Source organism: Scyliorhinus canicula, chromosome 10, assembly GCF_902713615.1.
Source record: "Scyliorhinus canicula chromosome 10, sScyCan1.1, whole genome shotgun sequence".
In the NCBI taxonomy this organism is placed as follows: domain Eukaryota; kingdom Metazoa; phylum Chordata; class Chondrichthyes; order Carcharhiniformes; family Scyliorhinidae; genus Scyliorhinus; species Scyliorhinus canicula.
This window is the reverse complement of record NC_052155.1, coordinates 143,041,163-143,058,192: the sequence shown is the minus strand read 5'-3', so window position 1 is coordinate 143,058,192 and position 17,030 is coordinate 143,041,163. Positions and strand designations below refer to the sequence as shown.

At 42.4% G+C, this 17,030-nt stretch overlaps 1 protein-coding gene across 1 annotated transcript in view; it reads left to right on the top strand.

Moving 5' to 3' along the window:
• Nucleotides 1-17,030, top strand: part of LOC119972149 (regulator of G-protein signaling 22-like) — an 810,134-nt gene that overhangs the window by 48,932 nt on the left and 744,172 nt on the right. The window contains exon 4 of the mRNA XM_038808479.1: nucleotides 13,850-14,071. Within this exon, the coding sequence (XP_038664407.1) occupies nucleotides 13,850-14,071 (222 nt within the window). The remainder of the gene's footprint in view (nucleotides 1-13,849; nucleotides 14,072-17,030) is intronic.

Genomic DNA, 17,030 nt, shown 5'->3' with positions numbered 1-17,030 from the left:
TAAACAGGAAAGGAGAGGTCACCCTGTTTGGAATTTTCGATTGGCCTCTGAAAAGTTCCAGAGATGTAGAGGAAAGGATTGCAAAGATGATTCTGGATAGGAGCGAAAGTAACCGGGTAGTTGTTATGGGGGACTTTAACTTTCCAACTATTGACTGGAAACGCTATAGTTCGAGTATTTTAGATGGGTCAGTTTTTGTCTAATGTGTGCAGGAGGGTTTCCTGACACAGTATGTAGATAGGCCAATGAGAGGCGAGGCCATATTGGATTTGGTACTGGGTAATGAACCAGGGCAGGTGTTAGATTTGGAGGTAGGCGAGGACTTTGGTGATAGTGACCACAATTCGATTATGTTTACTTTAGTGATGGAAAGGGATAGGTATATACCGCAGGGCAAGAGTTCTATCTGGGGGAAAGGCAATTATGATGCGATGAGGCAAGACTTAGGATGCATCGGCTGGAGAGGAAAACTGCAGGGGATGGACACAATGGAAATGTGGAGCATGTTCAAGGAACAGCTACTGCGTGTCCTTGATCAGTATGTACCTGTCAGGCAGGGAGGAAGTGGTCGAGGGAGGGAACCATGGTTTACTAAAGAAGTTGAAACACTTGTCAAGAGGAAGAAGGAGGCTTATGTAAAGATGAGATGTGAAATTTCAGTTAGGGCGCTCGAGAATTACAAGTTAGCTAGGAAGGACCTAAAGAGAGAGCTAAGAAGAGCCAGGAGGGGACATGAGTCATCTTTGGTAGGTAGGATCAAGGATAACCCTAAAGCTTTCTATAGATATGTCAGGAATAAAAGAATGACGAGGGTAAGAGTAGGGCCAGACAAGGACAATAGTGGGAAGTTGTGCGTGTAGTCCGCGGCTAGAGGAGAGGTGCTAATTGAATATTTTTCGTCGGTATTCACGCAGGAAAAAGATAATGTTGTCGAGAATACTGAGATACAGGCTACTAGACTAGAAGGGCTTGAGATTCATGAGGCGGTGTTAGCAATTCTGGAAAGTGTGAAAATAGATAAGTCCCCTGGGCCGAATGGGATTTATCCTAGGATTCTCTGGGAAGCTGGGGAGGAGATTGCTGAGCCTTTGGCTTTGATCTTTAAGTCATCTTTGTCTACAGGAATAGTGCCAGAGGACAGGAGGATAGCAAATGTTATCCCCTTGTAAAAGAAGGGGAGTAGAGATAACCCCGGTAACTATAGACTAGTGAGCCTTACTTCTGTTGTGGGAAAAGTCTTGGAAAGGTTTTTAAGGGATAGGATGTATAATCATCTGGAAAGGAATAATTTGATTAGAGATAGTCAACACGGTTTTGTGAAGGGTAGGTCGTGCCTCATCAACCTTATTGAGTTCTTTGAGAAGGTGACCAAACAAGTCGATGAGGGTAAAGCAGTTGATGTGGTGTATATGGATTTCAGTAAAGCATCTGTTAAGGTTCCCCACGGTAGGCTATTGCAGAAAATACGGAGGCATGGGATTCAGGGTGATTTAGCAGTTTAGATCAGAAATTGGCTAGCTGGAAGAAGACAAAGGGTGGTGGTTGATGGGAAATGTTCAGACTGGAGTCCAGTTACTAGTGGTGTACCACAAAGATCTGTTTTGGGGCCACTGCTGTTTGTCATTTTTATAAATGACTTAGAAGGATGGGTGAGTAAATTTGCAGATGACACTAAAGTTGGTGGAGTTGTGAACAGTGCGGAAGGATGTTACAAGTTACAGAGGGACATAGATAAGCTGCAGAGCTGGGTTGATGGTGGCAAATGGAGTTTAATGCAGAAAAGTGTGAGGTGATTCATTTTGGAAGGAATAACAGGAAGACAGAGTACTGGGCTAATGGTAAGATTCTTGGTAGTGTGGACGAGCAGAGAGATCTCGGTGTCCATGTACATGGATCCCTGAAAGTTGCCACCCAGGTTGAGAGGGTTGTGAAGAAGGCGTACGGTGTGTTAGCTTTTATTGGTAGAGGGATTGAGTTTCGGAGCCATGAGGTCATGTTGCAGCTGCACAAAGCTCTGGTGCGGCTGCATTTGGAGTATTGCGTGCAATTCTGGCCGCCGCATTATAGGAAGGATGTGGAAGCATTGGAAAGGGTGCAGAGGAGATTTACCAGAATGTTGCCTGGTATGGAGGGAAGATCTTATGAGGGAAGGCTGAGGGACTTGAGGCTGTTTTCGTTAGAGAGAAGAAGGTTAAGAGGTGACTTAATTGAGGCATACAAGATGATCAGAGGATTAGATAGGGTGGACAGTGAGAGCCTTTTTCTTCAGGTGGCGATGTCCTGCACGAGGGGACATAGCTTTAAATTGAGGGGAGATAGATATAGGACAGATGTCAGAGGTAGGTTCTTTACTCGGAGAGTAGTAAGGGCGTAGAATGCCCTGCCTGCAGCAGTAGTGGACTCGCCAACACTAAGGGCATTCAAATGGTCATTGGATAGACATATGGATGATAAGGGAATTGTGTAGATGGGCTTTAGAGTGGTTTTACAGGTCGGCGCAACATCGAGAGTTGAAGGGCCTGTACTGCGCTGTAATGTTCGATGTTTCCCCACCACTGATATAACGCTCACCGGCCTGCAGTTCCCTGGATTATCCTTGCCAACCTTCTTAAACAAAGGAACAACATTGGCTATTCTTCAATCATCACCTGTACATCACCTGACGATAGTGAAGATCCAAAGATTCCTGTCAAGGCCTCAGCAATTTCCTCTTTTGCCTCCTTCAGTATTCTGTCGTAGATCCCATTAGGCCCGAGGGACTTAACGATCTTAATATTTTTCAAGACGCCCAACACCTCGCCTTTTTGGATCTCAATGTGACCCAGGCTATCTACACATCCTTCTCCAGACTCAACATCCACCAATTCCTTCTCTTTGGTGAATACTAATGCAAAGTATTCACCCCATTTCCTCTGGCTCTACACATAGATTCCCTCCCCTGCCCTTCAGTAGGTCAACCCTTTCCCTGGCTACCCTCTTGCTTTTTCTGTACTTTTCAAAAGCCTTAGGATTTTCCTTAAACCTATTTGCCAGTGACTTTTCGTGACCCCTTTTAGCCCTCCCGGCTCCTTGCTTAAGCACGGCAGCATGGTGATTAGCATAAATGCTTCACAGCTCCAGGGTCCCAGGTTCGATTCCCGGCTGGGTCACTGTCTGTGCGGAGTCTGCACGTCCTCCCCGTATGTGCGTGGGTTTCCTCCGGGTGCTCCGGTTTCATCCCACAGTCCAAAGATGTGCGGGTTAGGTGGATTGGCCATGCTAAATTGCCCGTAGTGTCCTAAAAAGTAAGGTTAAGGGGGGGTTATTGGGTTACAGGTATAGGGTGGATACGTGGGTTTGAGTGGGGTGATCATTGCTCGGCACAGCATCGAGGGCCGAAGGGCCTGTTCTGTGCTGTACTGTTCTATGTTCTATGTTCTAATACAGCAGAATTATTGATAGATTGGAGAGTTGGGGAGAGAAATGGCAGATGGAGTTCAATCCGGAGGAAACCCACGCACACACGGGGAGGGCGTGCAGACTCCGCACAGACAGTGACCCAGCCGGGAATCGAACCTGGGACCCTGGAGCTGTGAAGCATTTATGCTAACCACCATGCTACCATGCTGCCCCTGTATTCTCTGACAGTCCCCTTCACTATCTGCAACTGCACCTATCTTGGTGTCATCTGCAAACTTGCTTATCAGACCAGCTACATTTTTTTATATATATATATGTTACGAACAACAGTGATCCTTGTGGAACACCACAGTTACAGATCTCCATTCTGAAAAACCTCCTGGTGCCAAGCCAGTTCTTTATTCAGCCAGCTAGCACACCCTGAATCCCATGCGACTTTGCATTTTGCACCAGTCTGCCATGAAGGACCTTTTCAAACGCCTTACTGAAGTCCATGTTGATGACCCATAGCCTTTCCCTCATTAGTTAATTTTGTAACCTCCTCAAAAATCTCCATCAAGTTGGTATAACATGACTGTCCCCGCAGAAAACCATGTTGTCTGTCACTAACAAGTCCATTCGCTTCTAAATGTGAATATATCCTGTCTGTCAGCATCTCGCCAATAGGTTCCACATTACTGACATTGGGCTCACCAGCCTATAGTTACATGGATTATTCTTGCTTCGCTTCTTAAAGAAAGGGACATTCTCCAGTCCTCTGGAGCCTCACCTGTGGTTAAAGATGATGTAGAGATATCTGTTAACAGTGGCGGACTGGCCAGGGTGTCAGCTTGACCGATGGCAAGTGGGCCCCCTATATCAAATAAAAATGCAATGAAGAAACAAACACAGACAACTGTTTTAGTAATAAAAAGGAATAAGGAAAAAAAGAGAACAGGACACAAATAAGCAGTGCATGAAAAGGAACGAAACAAGGGAGGTAGTGGAAGGATGTGGAATGGGGGGCCCGGGTCGGGCATAATTAAGGAAATTCCATGTTTTCAGCAAGTGTGTGTGAATTTAAAAATAAAGTTACAATTCGTGATTTGAGATGGTCGGCAACTTCAAAGGATATCAAGCAGTAGTCTTGGTTCAGCAGGTACATCGGTCCGGGGCCCGGAGAGCCAAGAAGGGGCCTGCGAATCTCTGAAGGGCCCTTAAAAATTATAATTAATTAGATAAATAAATCTCCAACTTCTTTCCTGAGATTTGTATTCTAACTTAATAAAATATAATTGTTTTTAAAAAGAGCAATACCAAATAAAAATGCAATAAAGAAACAAACAAATAATCACTCGGTGTATGAAGGAACAAAGCAGTGTTAAACGGATGTGAAAAGGAGGGGGGGGGGGCTGGTTCACCCGGGTCGGACATAGTTGGAAATCCACGTTTTCAGCAAGAGTGTGTGAATTTAAAGATAAAGTTACAGTTCGTGATTTGAGATGGTCGGCAACTTGAAAGGATATCAAGCAGTACATAGGGTCGTGAGGTCACCGAAAAGGAGAAGCGGTACCTTTGACCGTGAATCATGAGGTCAAAGATATTGAAGTGATAAGCCATGAACGGTAAACTCAAAGGGTTGCGACTTGTAACACTACACTGGTATCAAACTGGACATGTTAACTTTGGTTGTGGGACCATTCTTAATGTCTTACTATAGTCGGACCAAACTTCTAAGTTTCAACAGTTGTCTCAGTTGCTTGCTGGTGTGAACACTGGACAGTGGATTGTCTCCTCTTCTGAAGCTGCATAGGCCACAGTAGTATTGACTAATGAACATAGCCTATTGAAGTGTCAGTAAGTTATTTTATATTTTTTATCAAGTAGAGGTTTATCTGGCGTTCCTTCAAGTTATTCTTGCAATCCTCAATATTAATTTTTCCCAATGTGGGCTATTTTTAATTAAGTTTTTATTTCAGGAATATTACCCCTACCAGCATGGAAAAGAAAAAGCATAAACTGGGTCACTAAAACGCAAAGAACAAAAGGAAGCAGAAAGGAAGGAATCAGCCAAGCGATGCAGGCCTATTACAGAGTTTATAATACCACAAGCACAATCCACATCAATATCCAGTTCTGCAACAAATAATCAAGAAGCAAGAAACAATGCTCATGGTGATGATGCAATGACATGCGAGTTACAAGAACGGAGAAGAGCTACTTTGAATGTAGAGTCAAAGACAAGTGCATCCATTACTAATCAACCCAGGCCCAATATTACTTCTGGCTTCCTTGTTCCGGTATCTGTACTGCCTGTAGTTGCAACATCTGAACACATAGCTTCAACTAGTGACAGGGAATCCGATATTCCTTCAAGCATAAATGACTTGGTTTCTGAAGCACATCCTGTAAATGAACCTACGCAAAAAAATGAAAGATCAATTACTGTAATCTTCCAATATCCATCACGAGCAAAGCTAAAACAGTTTTTTGCTGAACATCCACTTCAGCCACTTGATGGTCTGCCATTTGATGCTCGTTTGTATGAGAGGAAAATTATGAATGACTCAGTCCCAAGAAAATGGCTAACATATAACAAAGAAAATAGATGCTTATATTGTTCATACTGCTTAGCCTTTGAGTTTCCCAACACTTGTAATCCATCACCCTTTGTACGTGGCTTTAGTGACTACATGCGTAATAGCCAGAGCTTGACTTTACATGAATCGACAACAACACATGTCAGAAATGCTCAGCAATATATCAGTGTGGTTAATGATGGCACCTTAGATACATTTTGTGCAGCATCACTAATTAAAAGGAAAGAAGTATTGAAGCAGAGAAGTATTGTCATGAGGATTATAGACATCATAAAGATGTTAGGCAAGCAAGCACTTCCTTTTCGAGGTCACAGAAATGAATCGGCCTACACTCTAGATAATGAGGTTCTGAATCATGGCAATCTTTTAGCTACAGTGCAGTTGATGGCAAAATATGACCCCATTATGGCAGCTCACGTTTCTGCAGTGCAAAACAAGTCTAAACAAAGAGAATCAAACGATTAGAGCAACAAGGAAAGGCTCAAAGTAAAGGCCGTGGTGGACTTGTTACATACCTGAGTAAAACAACTATAAACACATTAATCAAAATTATGAAGAATATGATACAAGAAAGAATTAGTCATGAAGTTTCTCAAGCAAAATATTCTATTCAGGTTGATTCAACACAAGATAATTTATCCATCGATCAGTTTAGCATTATTATTCGGTTTGTGCTTAAAGGTATCATCTGTGAGCGACTACTTTCAGTTGTGCCAAGTAATGATGGTACAGGACAGGGCCTTCTTGATCTATTGATTGAAATATTACAGCATCTTAAAATTGACCCACAAAAATGTTTATCTGATAGCACAGATGGCACTGCAAGCTACCATGGCCAGTATAATGGTTTACAAAGTAAAATTGCTGATGTGGCTTATCAACATATTCATATATGGTGCTATGCCCATGTCTTGAATTTGGTGATAACTGAAACAACAAAATGTTGTGTGCCTGCAGTTTCTTTTTTTAATTTGCTCCAGAATATAGCAACTTTTGTGAAAGCGTCATACAAGAGAATGGCTGTATGGATAGAAGTTGTTGGAAAACATCTAGGACAAGAAAAAATGAAACGATTAAAGCTAATTGGTGAGACCAGATGGTCAGGAAAATCCAATGCAGCAACAACTATATTTGGACGTTTTGATGATGCCGCTGCCAGTACTTTCATAAATCTATTGACATGCTTATCAATGATACAAGATTCAGAAAAGTTTGATGCAAAAACAAAACATGAAGCAAATGTTTTACTTCAAAGTCTTCTAAAGTTTGAAACCATATTGACAGCATTTACTTAATTGTATATATTTGAAACTACAACCCCGTTATCAAGTTATCTACAGACAAGTGGTTTAGATATGTTTACTGCATGGAGTTTGGTAGATTCAGCTACAACAAAGTTGAAGAAACAGACAAGAACATTTGATAACGTTCACAGCAAGGCTTTGGAATTTGTAAATAAATGTAATGACAGGATTTCACAGATGAATATGGATGAAAATCAAACATTGGAAATTGATGCGTTGGAAACAGCATTGCTAGTTAAGAGGCAGAGGAAGAAGAAAAGAATGGCAGGTGAGCTTATTGATGATGAAAGAAATTCCTCAGATTCTCTAGCTGATTTTCGAGTAAATGTGTTTAACCTAATAATGGACCGCATTGTCCAGTCACTAGAATCACGCTTTGTACAACACAAACAGTTGTATAAAGATTTGTCCTGCTTGGACCCAGCAAAGTTTAAAACTATTGCAGAGAAGGGCCTTGAAGATGAAGCATTGGAAGGAATTATTAAGCTGTTTCCACAAATCAGCAAAGATCAAGTAATATTGGAATTGTTTTCTTTTGCTTCAAACTTTGATGTATTAAAGCTATTGCTTAATGATGGTGAGAATATGGATTCCAGTTGCAACAATTGTAAAATTTGCAGCACTTGCCCATCGTGTGTACTAAAAATTCTGGCATCCAACAGACTTCATGACAAGGCATATGATAACCTTTTATGAACTTTATAAAGTCATCTGCACACTATCAGTTACTCAAGTCCAATGTGAGAGGACATTTTCAAAGCTAAAGATCATAAAGACAAGGTTAAGAAATTCGCTGTCTGAGGAGAATTTGGAATCATACATGTTGCTATCCATTGAAAAGGGATTGTTAGATGAATTGGATGCAGAAGCCATTATTGGCAGATTCGCACAATCATCTAGCGAACACAAACGATTGGTCTTAATATAGTGGACTGCATGCAATGCTCTATTGTGCTTTTGAACTATCTGTTAATGTGTAAATTGTGCAATAAACTATTAAAAAATATCAACCAATTACTTAAAATTTAAAAAAAATAAATAAAAAATTCAATTATAACATTCTGTATTTACATTTGGTATCTACTGCCAGTAATATGTACAGTACATGTACACTAATTTCTAAGAAATACAAATTTTTTTCCACAATTTTAATTGTACCCTTTTTTCCATATGTATTTTTTGAAAATTTTATTTATTCGTTATGAAAATTAAATGATAGCATTGTAGTTGTGGGTGGGCCCCCTTTGTCTCCTGGCAACCAATATTTTTAGACCCAGTCCGCCACTGTCTGTTAAGGCTCCAGCCGTTTCTTCTCTTGCCTCAGAAACCTGGGATATATCCCGTCTGGCCCAGGGGATTTGTCTACCTTAAAGCATTTTAAGATATCCAACACTTCCTTATTATTATGCTGACATGTCCTAGAGTATTCACACACCCATCCATAACCTGAACATCCGACATGTTGCTTCACAGCACCAGGGACCCAGGTTCGATTCCCTGCTCGGGTTGTCGTGGGAATGTCACTTTAAGAAATGTTTGTCTGCTCAAGTGGCTGCAGTGATGTCAGAGTGTGGGTGGAGCTGAGCTCTGGCTTTGCTTTTTAGTTTCGCTTTGAGGAAAATCTTGGGTGTGTCTCTGTTTTTTAGTTTTGTTTTAGTGTTTGAGCTGCAGCCAGCCAAAGAAGGTATAATTTTGATCTCTGCCGTCTCTAGATCATTTGGTGAATTCAGAGTGATAATTGCTCTCAGTAGAGAATTGAAACCTGATGTGCTTCTGTATTCTTTGAGGGTTGTATTTGAATTGATGGTTGCAAAGATGTTCACTATGTTTTTAAAAAGGTGAACTGAGTTCACAGAATAAACTTTGTTTTGCTTTAAAAAATACTTTAAAATTTCTGCTGTACCACATCTGTAGAGTGGGCCGTGTGCTCCCCAGACAACAATCTAGTAAAAGTCGTGGGCCAGGTGATCTCCATGATATACTTTGGAGTTCTCTAAACCTGGGCCCATAACAAATTGGGGTCACCGACTGTGCAGAGTTTGCACGTTCTCCCCATGTTTGTGTGGGTTTCCTCCGGGTGCTCCGGTTTCCCCCCCCCCACAAATCCCGAAAGGCGTGCTTGTTAGGTGAATTGGACATTCTGAATTCTCCCTCAGTGTTCCCAAACAGGCGCCAGAGCGTGGCAAATTGTGTTTTTTCACAGTAACCTCATTGCAGTGTTAATGTAAGCCTACTTGTGACACTAAAAGATTATTATTATGTCCCTCTTCTTGGTGACTGCTAATGCAAATGCTCACTAAGCATCTCACCTGACTTCATGCATAACTTCCCTCCTTTATCCTTGTGTGAGCCTATTCTTTTTCTAGCTACTCTTGCTCCTTATATATGTATAAATGGCCTTTGGATTATCCTTAACCCTGCTTGGCAATGACATTTCTTGGCCTCTTTTAGCTTCCTAACTCCCTGTTTGAGTCATAGAATTTAGAGTGTAGAAGGAGGCCATGCGGCCCAGCGAGTCTACACTGGCTCTTGGAAAGAGAACCCGACTTAAGCCCACGCCTCCACCGTATCCCTGTAATCCAATAATCCCACCTAACCTTTTTGGACACCTAAGAGCAATTTATCATGGCCAATCTACCTAACCTGCACATCCTTGGACTGTGGGAGGAAACCGGAACACCCTGCGTAAACCCATGTAGACACAGGGAGAGCGTGCAGATTCCGCACAGACAGTGACCCAAGCCGGCAATCGAACCTTGGACCTTGGAGCTGTGAAGCAACTGTGCTAACCACTGTACTGCCCTATTGTCTGTTCCTACTTTCCCTACATTCTTCAAAAGCTTTGGTTGATTTTAGTTGTCTCGACCTTTATGTATGCTTACTTTTTCTTTTTTAACTAGTCTAACAATTTCCCTCATCATCCATGGATCCCTAATCCTGCCATTTCTGTCCTTCATTTCTGCAGGGACATGCCTGTCCTGCATTCTAATCACCTGGCTTCTAAAAACTGTTGCTTCTAACACATTCAAAGAGCCCGACATTAGAAATAGTGAAACCAGGATCTCTGAAAGGGAGTCTGAAGTGTAAAGAGTGGAATAATGTTTATGTTGATCATTGATCTCCTGATGATCAATGGTGATTGACCCTGTTGGAGAGTTGCCACCACAAAACACCTCTTCTCTTTACCTCCCCCGTCAGAATTCCATAAGGAACCTCTCCCTCCATGGCACCCATGTCCACTCCTCCATCACACTCAACTTCTCACCTTGCCTTGAAATCGCAGAAGGTGTAACACTACCCCTTTCCTCCTCCCTCCACACTGTTGAAGGCCCCAAAGACTCCTTTCAGATGAAGCAACATTTCACTTGCATTTTCCTTCAGTTTGGTCCACCTTATTCACTGTTCCCAATAGGGTCTCCTCTATATGAAGGAGACTAAACGCAGACTAGATGACCACTTTGTGGAATACCTTCACTCAGCCTGCAAACATGATCTCGAGCTTCCTGTTTCTTGCCATTTCAATTTTTGCTGTCATGCTCACATGTCTGTTGCGGACATGCTGCAATGCTCCAGTGAAACCCAACACAAATTGGAACAGCAGCACCTCATCTTCTGGTTAGGGATGTTACAGCCCTCGGGACTCAACAACTTTAGACTGTGACGTTTCTCCCCCACCGTAAACATTTTTTATGCACCCCAAACATTTTTTTATCCCTGTGTAAAAACTATCTCTCTGCCAATGGGCCATCTATCACTTGCTCTTAAGTTTTGCTACAACTTCATTGCAATTTCTCTTCGCCTCAATGAATCACTGATCTTCTGTTCTGTTAGCTGTCCTACCCCTTTCATATATAATCTGTATATAATCCAACACCTCCCCGTCTTTAGTTCTGAACAAGTCATATGGACCCGAAACATTAATTCCTGTTTTCACTCCCTACAGATGGTGTCAGACCTGCTGAGTCTTTCCATCGTTCTCTGCTTTAGTTTATGAAAGGGAATACCTTTATGGATTATAATTGCTAACCACCGTGCCACGCTTTCACATTTGAAAATTATCAGATGTACGTAAGTGAGTTTCATGCACCAAGGCTATGCCCACTTTCAAATGATGTTAATGAGAGCGACCTTCATTTCTTTTACTGGTGAAGTTAAAACTCACCACTATTCTTAGAATTCCCCCTATACCAAAAAAAAGGGTAAATATTCTAAATGGTGAACAGGGATTCTCACTCCCTGACTCCGATGCAGGCTTCGGTGGGTGCTATTCAGGTCAAACTATATTTTCAAGTTATTCCCCGGTATAACCCATACCTTCATCGAATAAATTTACCTACTTACCCCTTAGTAGCATCGATGTCCTGGGTCCTGCGTTGTTAAGTAAGTAAAGTAGGCTAATAACCACTTTTTCAGGTTAAGTTAAGTTATTTTATTATATTTTTTCTTTTTAAAGCTGTAAACACTTTCTTTACAGAAAGGTAAAAAGATCTTGCTTCTAGATCCTTCCTGTTGGTTGAAGGGACCTTCAGGCCCACCTTGACAATCAGTCTTCTTTAAAATCTGGTCTTCTTGAGTTGTATTCGCTGGTGAACTCGGTTGCTGTGTCCTATCCTTCCCATGTACCGAGCTGTGAGAGCTGGCTCTGCTGGCTGTCCCCTTTCTTCGGGTTTATATTCTCTTTCGAAGAGTTATTAAGTTTTAACGACTTTATTGTAAATAAGCTTGTTTCACTTTGATAGTTAAAAAGTATCTTTGATGTAAACATTTTAATACAATGAATTATTCATTTTGGGCATAACGTCTCCTCTCAGATCTGATTAAAAAATGCTTTGGTTTCAATAGTTAACTTTTATTTCTGTGATTTCGAATCGTTTAATTTTCCAATTGTCCCCAGCTCATAACTTTGCCTTTGATTTTGACTTTAAATTATGTCTCTCGTAGACAGGTCGTCTCCAATTTTCTTTTAATTGACTTGATGTTCGTAGAATTTTATACTTTAGAATTGACACCAAATTCGACTGAGCATCATCCATCCTTTCCAGCTGTTTACTAAGAGAGTTTATTTCAATTAAGGTGTGAAACTTTGCTTTTAGCTGTATGCTAAAATTTTACTTGGTTATGACTTGAAAGACCTGCCTGTTTTAAACATTCGTCACTTAATTGAATTGAAACTATCATCCATGCTTTTCCAGATGCTTCCTGAGATAGTTACATTCCATGAAGGTGTGAGCCGTTGTTTTAGCTTATTACATGAAACCTGTGTGTTTGCTAAACCTGCTTGTGAAAAAGAATCTGCATTTTATAATCCTGCTCTTTGCAGCTGCTATTAACCTTTTGTGGGATCTTTCCCTGTATCCTCTCAGACCAGATATTGCCAGACTTCCATGTTTCAAATGACACATTTTTCTGTATTTTCAAGAACACTGGGTAGTTTAGACCGTTTACATTCCAGGTAATAAAACAGATAAATGACCTTCCATCCCATCTTTCATCCTTCTCCAGTATTACAGTAGTCCCCCTTTATAACGCGGGTGTTGGGGTCCAAGACAGCCACCCGCGTTGCATCCGAGCCGCGGATATCCACGATGGGGGTTTTAAATTTATTTAAAAATCTATGCTAGCGCTTCCCATTGAGAGTCTACGGGGGGCGGGGGGAGAGGTCAGACCCCCGTAAACTCACAATGGGAAGCGCTAGCATAGATTTTTAAATAAATTTAAAACACCCATCGTGGATCTAATTAAAACAGTGTCAATTTCAGCGGCCGGCTCACTTTGATCCGGAGAGGGAAGCTGCTCTCTCACTGAAACAATCAGCCGGATGCTGAAATTGACACTGCCCGCTGCTCTCTCCCTCCAATCCAACTTTTAAGTTTTAATGTTTCTGATTGGAGGGAGAGAGCAGCGGGCAGTGTCAATTTCAGCGGCCGGCTGATTGCTTCAGTGAGAGAGCAGCTTCCCTCTCCGGATCAAAGTGAGCCGGCCGCTGAAATTGACACTGCCGGCTGCTCTCTCCCTCCAATCAGAAACAGTAAAACTTAAAAGTTGGATTGGAGGGAGAGAGCAGCCGGCAGTGTCAATTTCTGCGGCCGGCTCACTTTGATCCGGAGAGGGAAGCTGCTCTCTCACTGAAACAATCAGCCGGCCGCTGAAATTGACACTGCCCGCTGCTCTCTCCCTCCAATCAGAAACATTAAAACTTAAAAGTTGGATTGGACGGAGAGAGCAGCCGGCAGTGTCAATTTCTGCGGCCGGCTGATTGTTTCAGTGAGAGAGCAGCTTCCCTCTCCGGATCAAAGTGAGCCGGCCGCTGAAATTGACACAACTTTATATCGCGAACCGCGGTATTGCGGAGCGCGGTATAACGGGGGACTACTGTATTATGATGAGTAACATGTTTTTGAAAAAATGAAATAAACTTTAATGCCTCAATGATTTCTTTTTCCTTAGTTGTTCCCAAATCTTTAATTCATTGAACTCTCAGACAGTCCTGGTGAGTTGACAGCCTACTTGGAGAAAATTAGTTGTTCAGTTTCTGTGCATTAAATCCATCTGCACTTTTTGTTTCAGAGTTTTCCAAAGCCAATTTGCTTTAACAAGGAAACCGAAACATTTGAAGTCGTAGACCATGCCAAGAAAAATCTGATAAAGCGCTTAAAAAGTTTGGAGTATGCTCATACTCCTATGGACCCCATTTATGATGTGACAACCAAATCTGAAAGAAAATATCCCCAATTTGAACAAAACACCTCTGCTATTAATCTGAAATTTGGAAGCAGCTACACTGTACAGGTAGGTAGATGATTCACAGTGCCATGTGTCCGAGTCGTGATTGTGTATTCAGGAGTCGGCACAGTAGCACAGTGGCTAGCAATGTAGCTTCACAGCTCCAGGGTCCCAGGTTCAATTCCCAGCTTGGGTCACTGTCTGCGGCGTCTGTATGTTCTCCATGTATCTGCGTGGGTTCCCTCTGGGTACTTCGATTTCCTCCCACAGTCCAAAAGATGTGCCGGTTGGGTGGATTGCCCTTTGTGTCCACAAAGGTTAGGTGGGGATACGGAGATAGGGTGGAGTGTGGGCTGAAAGCTCTTTCCAAGGGCTGTTGCAGACTCGATTGACTGAATGTCCTCCTTCTGCACTGTAAATTCTATGAGTCATTTACAGTGCAGGAGTCTATCTGGTTCTCCTTGGAGTCGTTCAGTCAGCCCCATTCTCCCCTCCCCATAGCTCTGCAAGCTTATTTCCTTCCAAGTGCTCATCCAATTCATTGTGAAAGTGTTGCTCGTCTCTGTATTTACCACCCTTGTGGTGAATGAGTTCCAAGTCATTCCCACACTCTATGCAATGTAAGTTCTTCCTCGTATTCCTCTGCATCTCTTACCAAAAATCTTGAAAGTCTGTGTTCCCTGGGTCTTTTAACTATCAGCTCATGGGAATGGTTTTTAAAGAACAATATAGCGCAAGAATAGTCCCTTTGCCCCTCCAAGTCTGCGCTGATCATGGTACCTGACTAAACTAAAACCGTATGCACTTATGGAGTCTGTATCCTTCCAGACCCACCCTATTCATATATTTCTCTAGATGCCCTTTAAATGCCGCTATCGTACCTGCCCCCACCAGCTGTCCAGTTTAAAGTGTTCCATATATTTACCACATGTGTAAAAATACAAAATGATCTCGCACATCAATTCTAAACTTGCCCCCACGCACTTTAAACCTATGTTCCCTAGTACTTGACTTTCGTACCCTAGGAAAGAGCATCTGACTATCCATTCATAAGAACATAAGAACATAAGAACTAGGAGCAGGAGTAGGCCATCTGGCCCCTCGAGCCTGCTCCGCCATTCAATTAGATCATGGCTGATCTTTTGTGGACTCAGCTCCACTTTCCGGCCCGAACACCATAACCCTTAATCCCTTTATTCTTCAAAAAACTATCTATCTTTACCTTAAAAACATGTAATGAAGGAGCCTCAACTGCTTCACTGGGCAAGGAATTCCATAGATTCACAACCCTTTGGGTGAAGAAGTTCCTCCTAAACTCAGTCCTAAATCTACTTCCCCTTATTTTGAGGCTATGCCCCCTAGTTCTGCTGTCACCCGCCAGTGGAAACAACCTGCCTGCATCTATCCTATCTATTCCCTTCATAATTTTAAATGTTTCTATAAGATCCCCCCTCATCCTTCTAAATTCCAACGAGTACAGCCCCAGTCTACTCAACCTCTCCTCATAATCCAACCCCTTCAGCTCTGGGATTAACCTAGTGAATCTCCTCTGCACACCCTCCAGCGCCAGTACGTCCTTTCTCAAGTAAGGAGACCAAAACTGAACACAATACTCCAGGTGTGGCCGCACTAACACCTTATACAATTGCAACATAACCTCCCTAGTCTTAAACTCCATCCCTCTAGCAATGAAGGACAAAATTCCATTTGCCTTCTTAATCACCTGTTGCACTTGTAAACCAACCTTCTGTGACTCGTGCACTAGCACACCCAAGTCTCTCTGAACAGCGGCATGCTTTAATATTTTATCGTTTAAATAATAATCCCGTTTGCTGTTATTCCTACCAAAATGGATAACCTCACATTTGTCAACATTGTATTCCATCTGCCAGACCCGAGCCCATTCACTTAACCTATCCAAATCCCTCTGCAGACTTCCAGTATCCTCTGCACTTTTCGTTTTACCACTCATCTTAGTGTCATCTGCAAACTTGGACACATTGCCCTTGGTCCCCAACTCCAAATCATCTATGTAAACTGTGAACAATTGTGGACCCAACACCGATCCCTGAGGGACACCACTAGCTACTGATTGCCAACCAGAGAAACACCCATTAATCCCTACTCTTTGCTTTCTATTAATTAACCAATCCTCTATCCATGCTACTACTTTACCCTTAATGCCATGCATCTTTATCTTATGCAGCAACTTTTTGTGTGGCACCTTGTCAAAGGCTTTCTGGAAATCCAGATATACCACATCCATCGGCTCCCCGTTATCTACTGCACTGGTAATGTCCTTAAAAAATTCCACTAAATTAGTTAGGCATGACCTGCCTTTTATGAACCCATGCTGCGTCTGCCCAATGGGACAATTTCTATCCAGATGCCTCGCAATTTCTTCCTTGATGATAGATTCCAGCATCTTCCCTATTACCGAAGTTAAACTCACTGGCCTATAATTTCCTGCTTTCTGCCTACCTCCTTTTTTAAACAGTGGCGTCACGTTTGCTAATTTCCAATCCACCGGGACCACCCCAGAGTCTAGTGAATTTCGGTAAATTATCACTAGTGCATCTGCAATTTCCCTAGCCATCTCTTTTAGCACTCTGGGATGCATTCCATCAGGGCCAGGAGACTTGTCTACCTTTAGCCCCATTAGCTTGCCCATCACTCCCTCCTTAGTGATAACAATCCTCTCAAGGTCCTCACCTGTCATAGCCTCATTTCTATCAGTCGCTGGCATGTTATTTGTGTCTTCCACTGTGAAGACCGACCCAGAAAACCTGTTCAGTTCCTCAGCCATTTCCTCATTTCCCATTATTAAGGAAATGGCTGAGGAACTGAACATGTTTTTTGGGTCTGTCTTCACAGTGGAAGACACAAATAACATGCCAGCGACTGATAGAAATGAGGCTATGACAGGTGAGGACCTTGAGAGGATTGTTATCACTAAGGAGGGAGTGATGGGCAAGCTAATGGGGCTAAAGGTAGACAAGTCTCCTGGCCCTGATGGAATGCATCC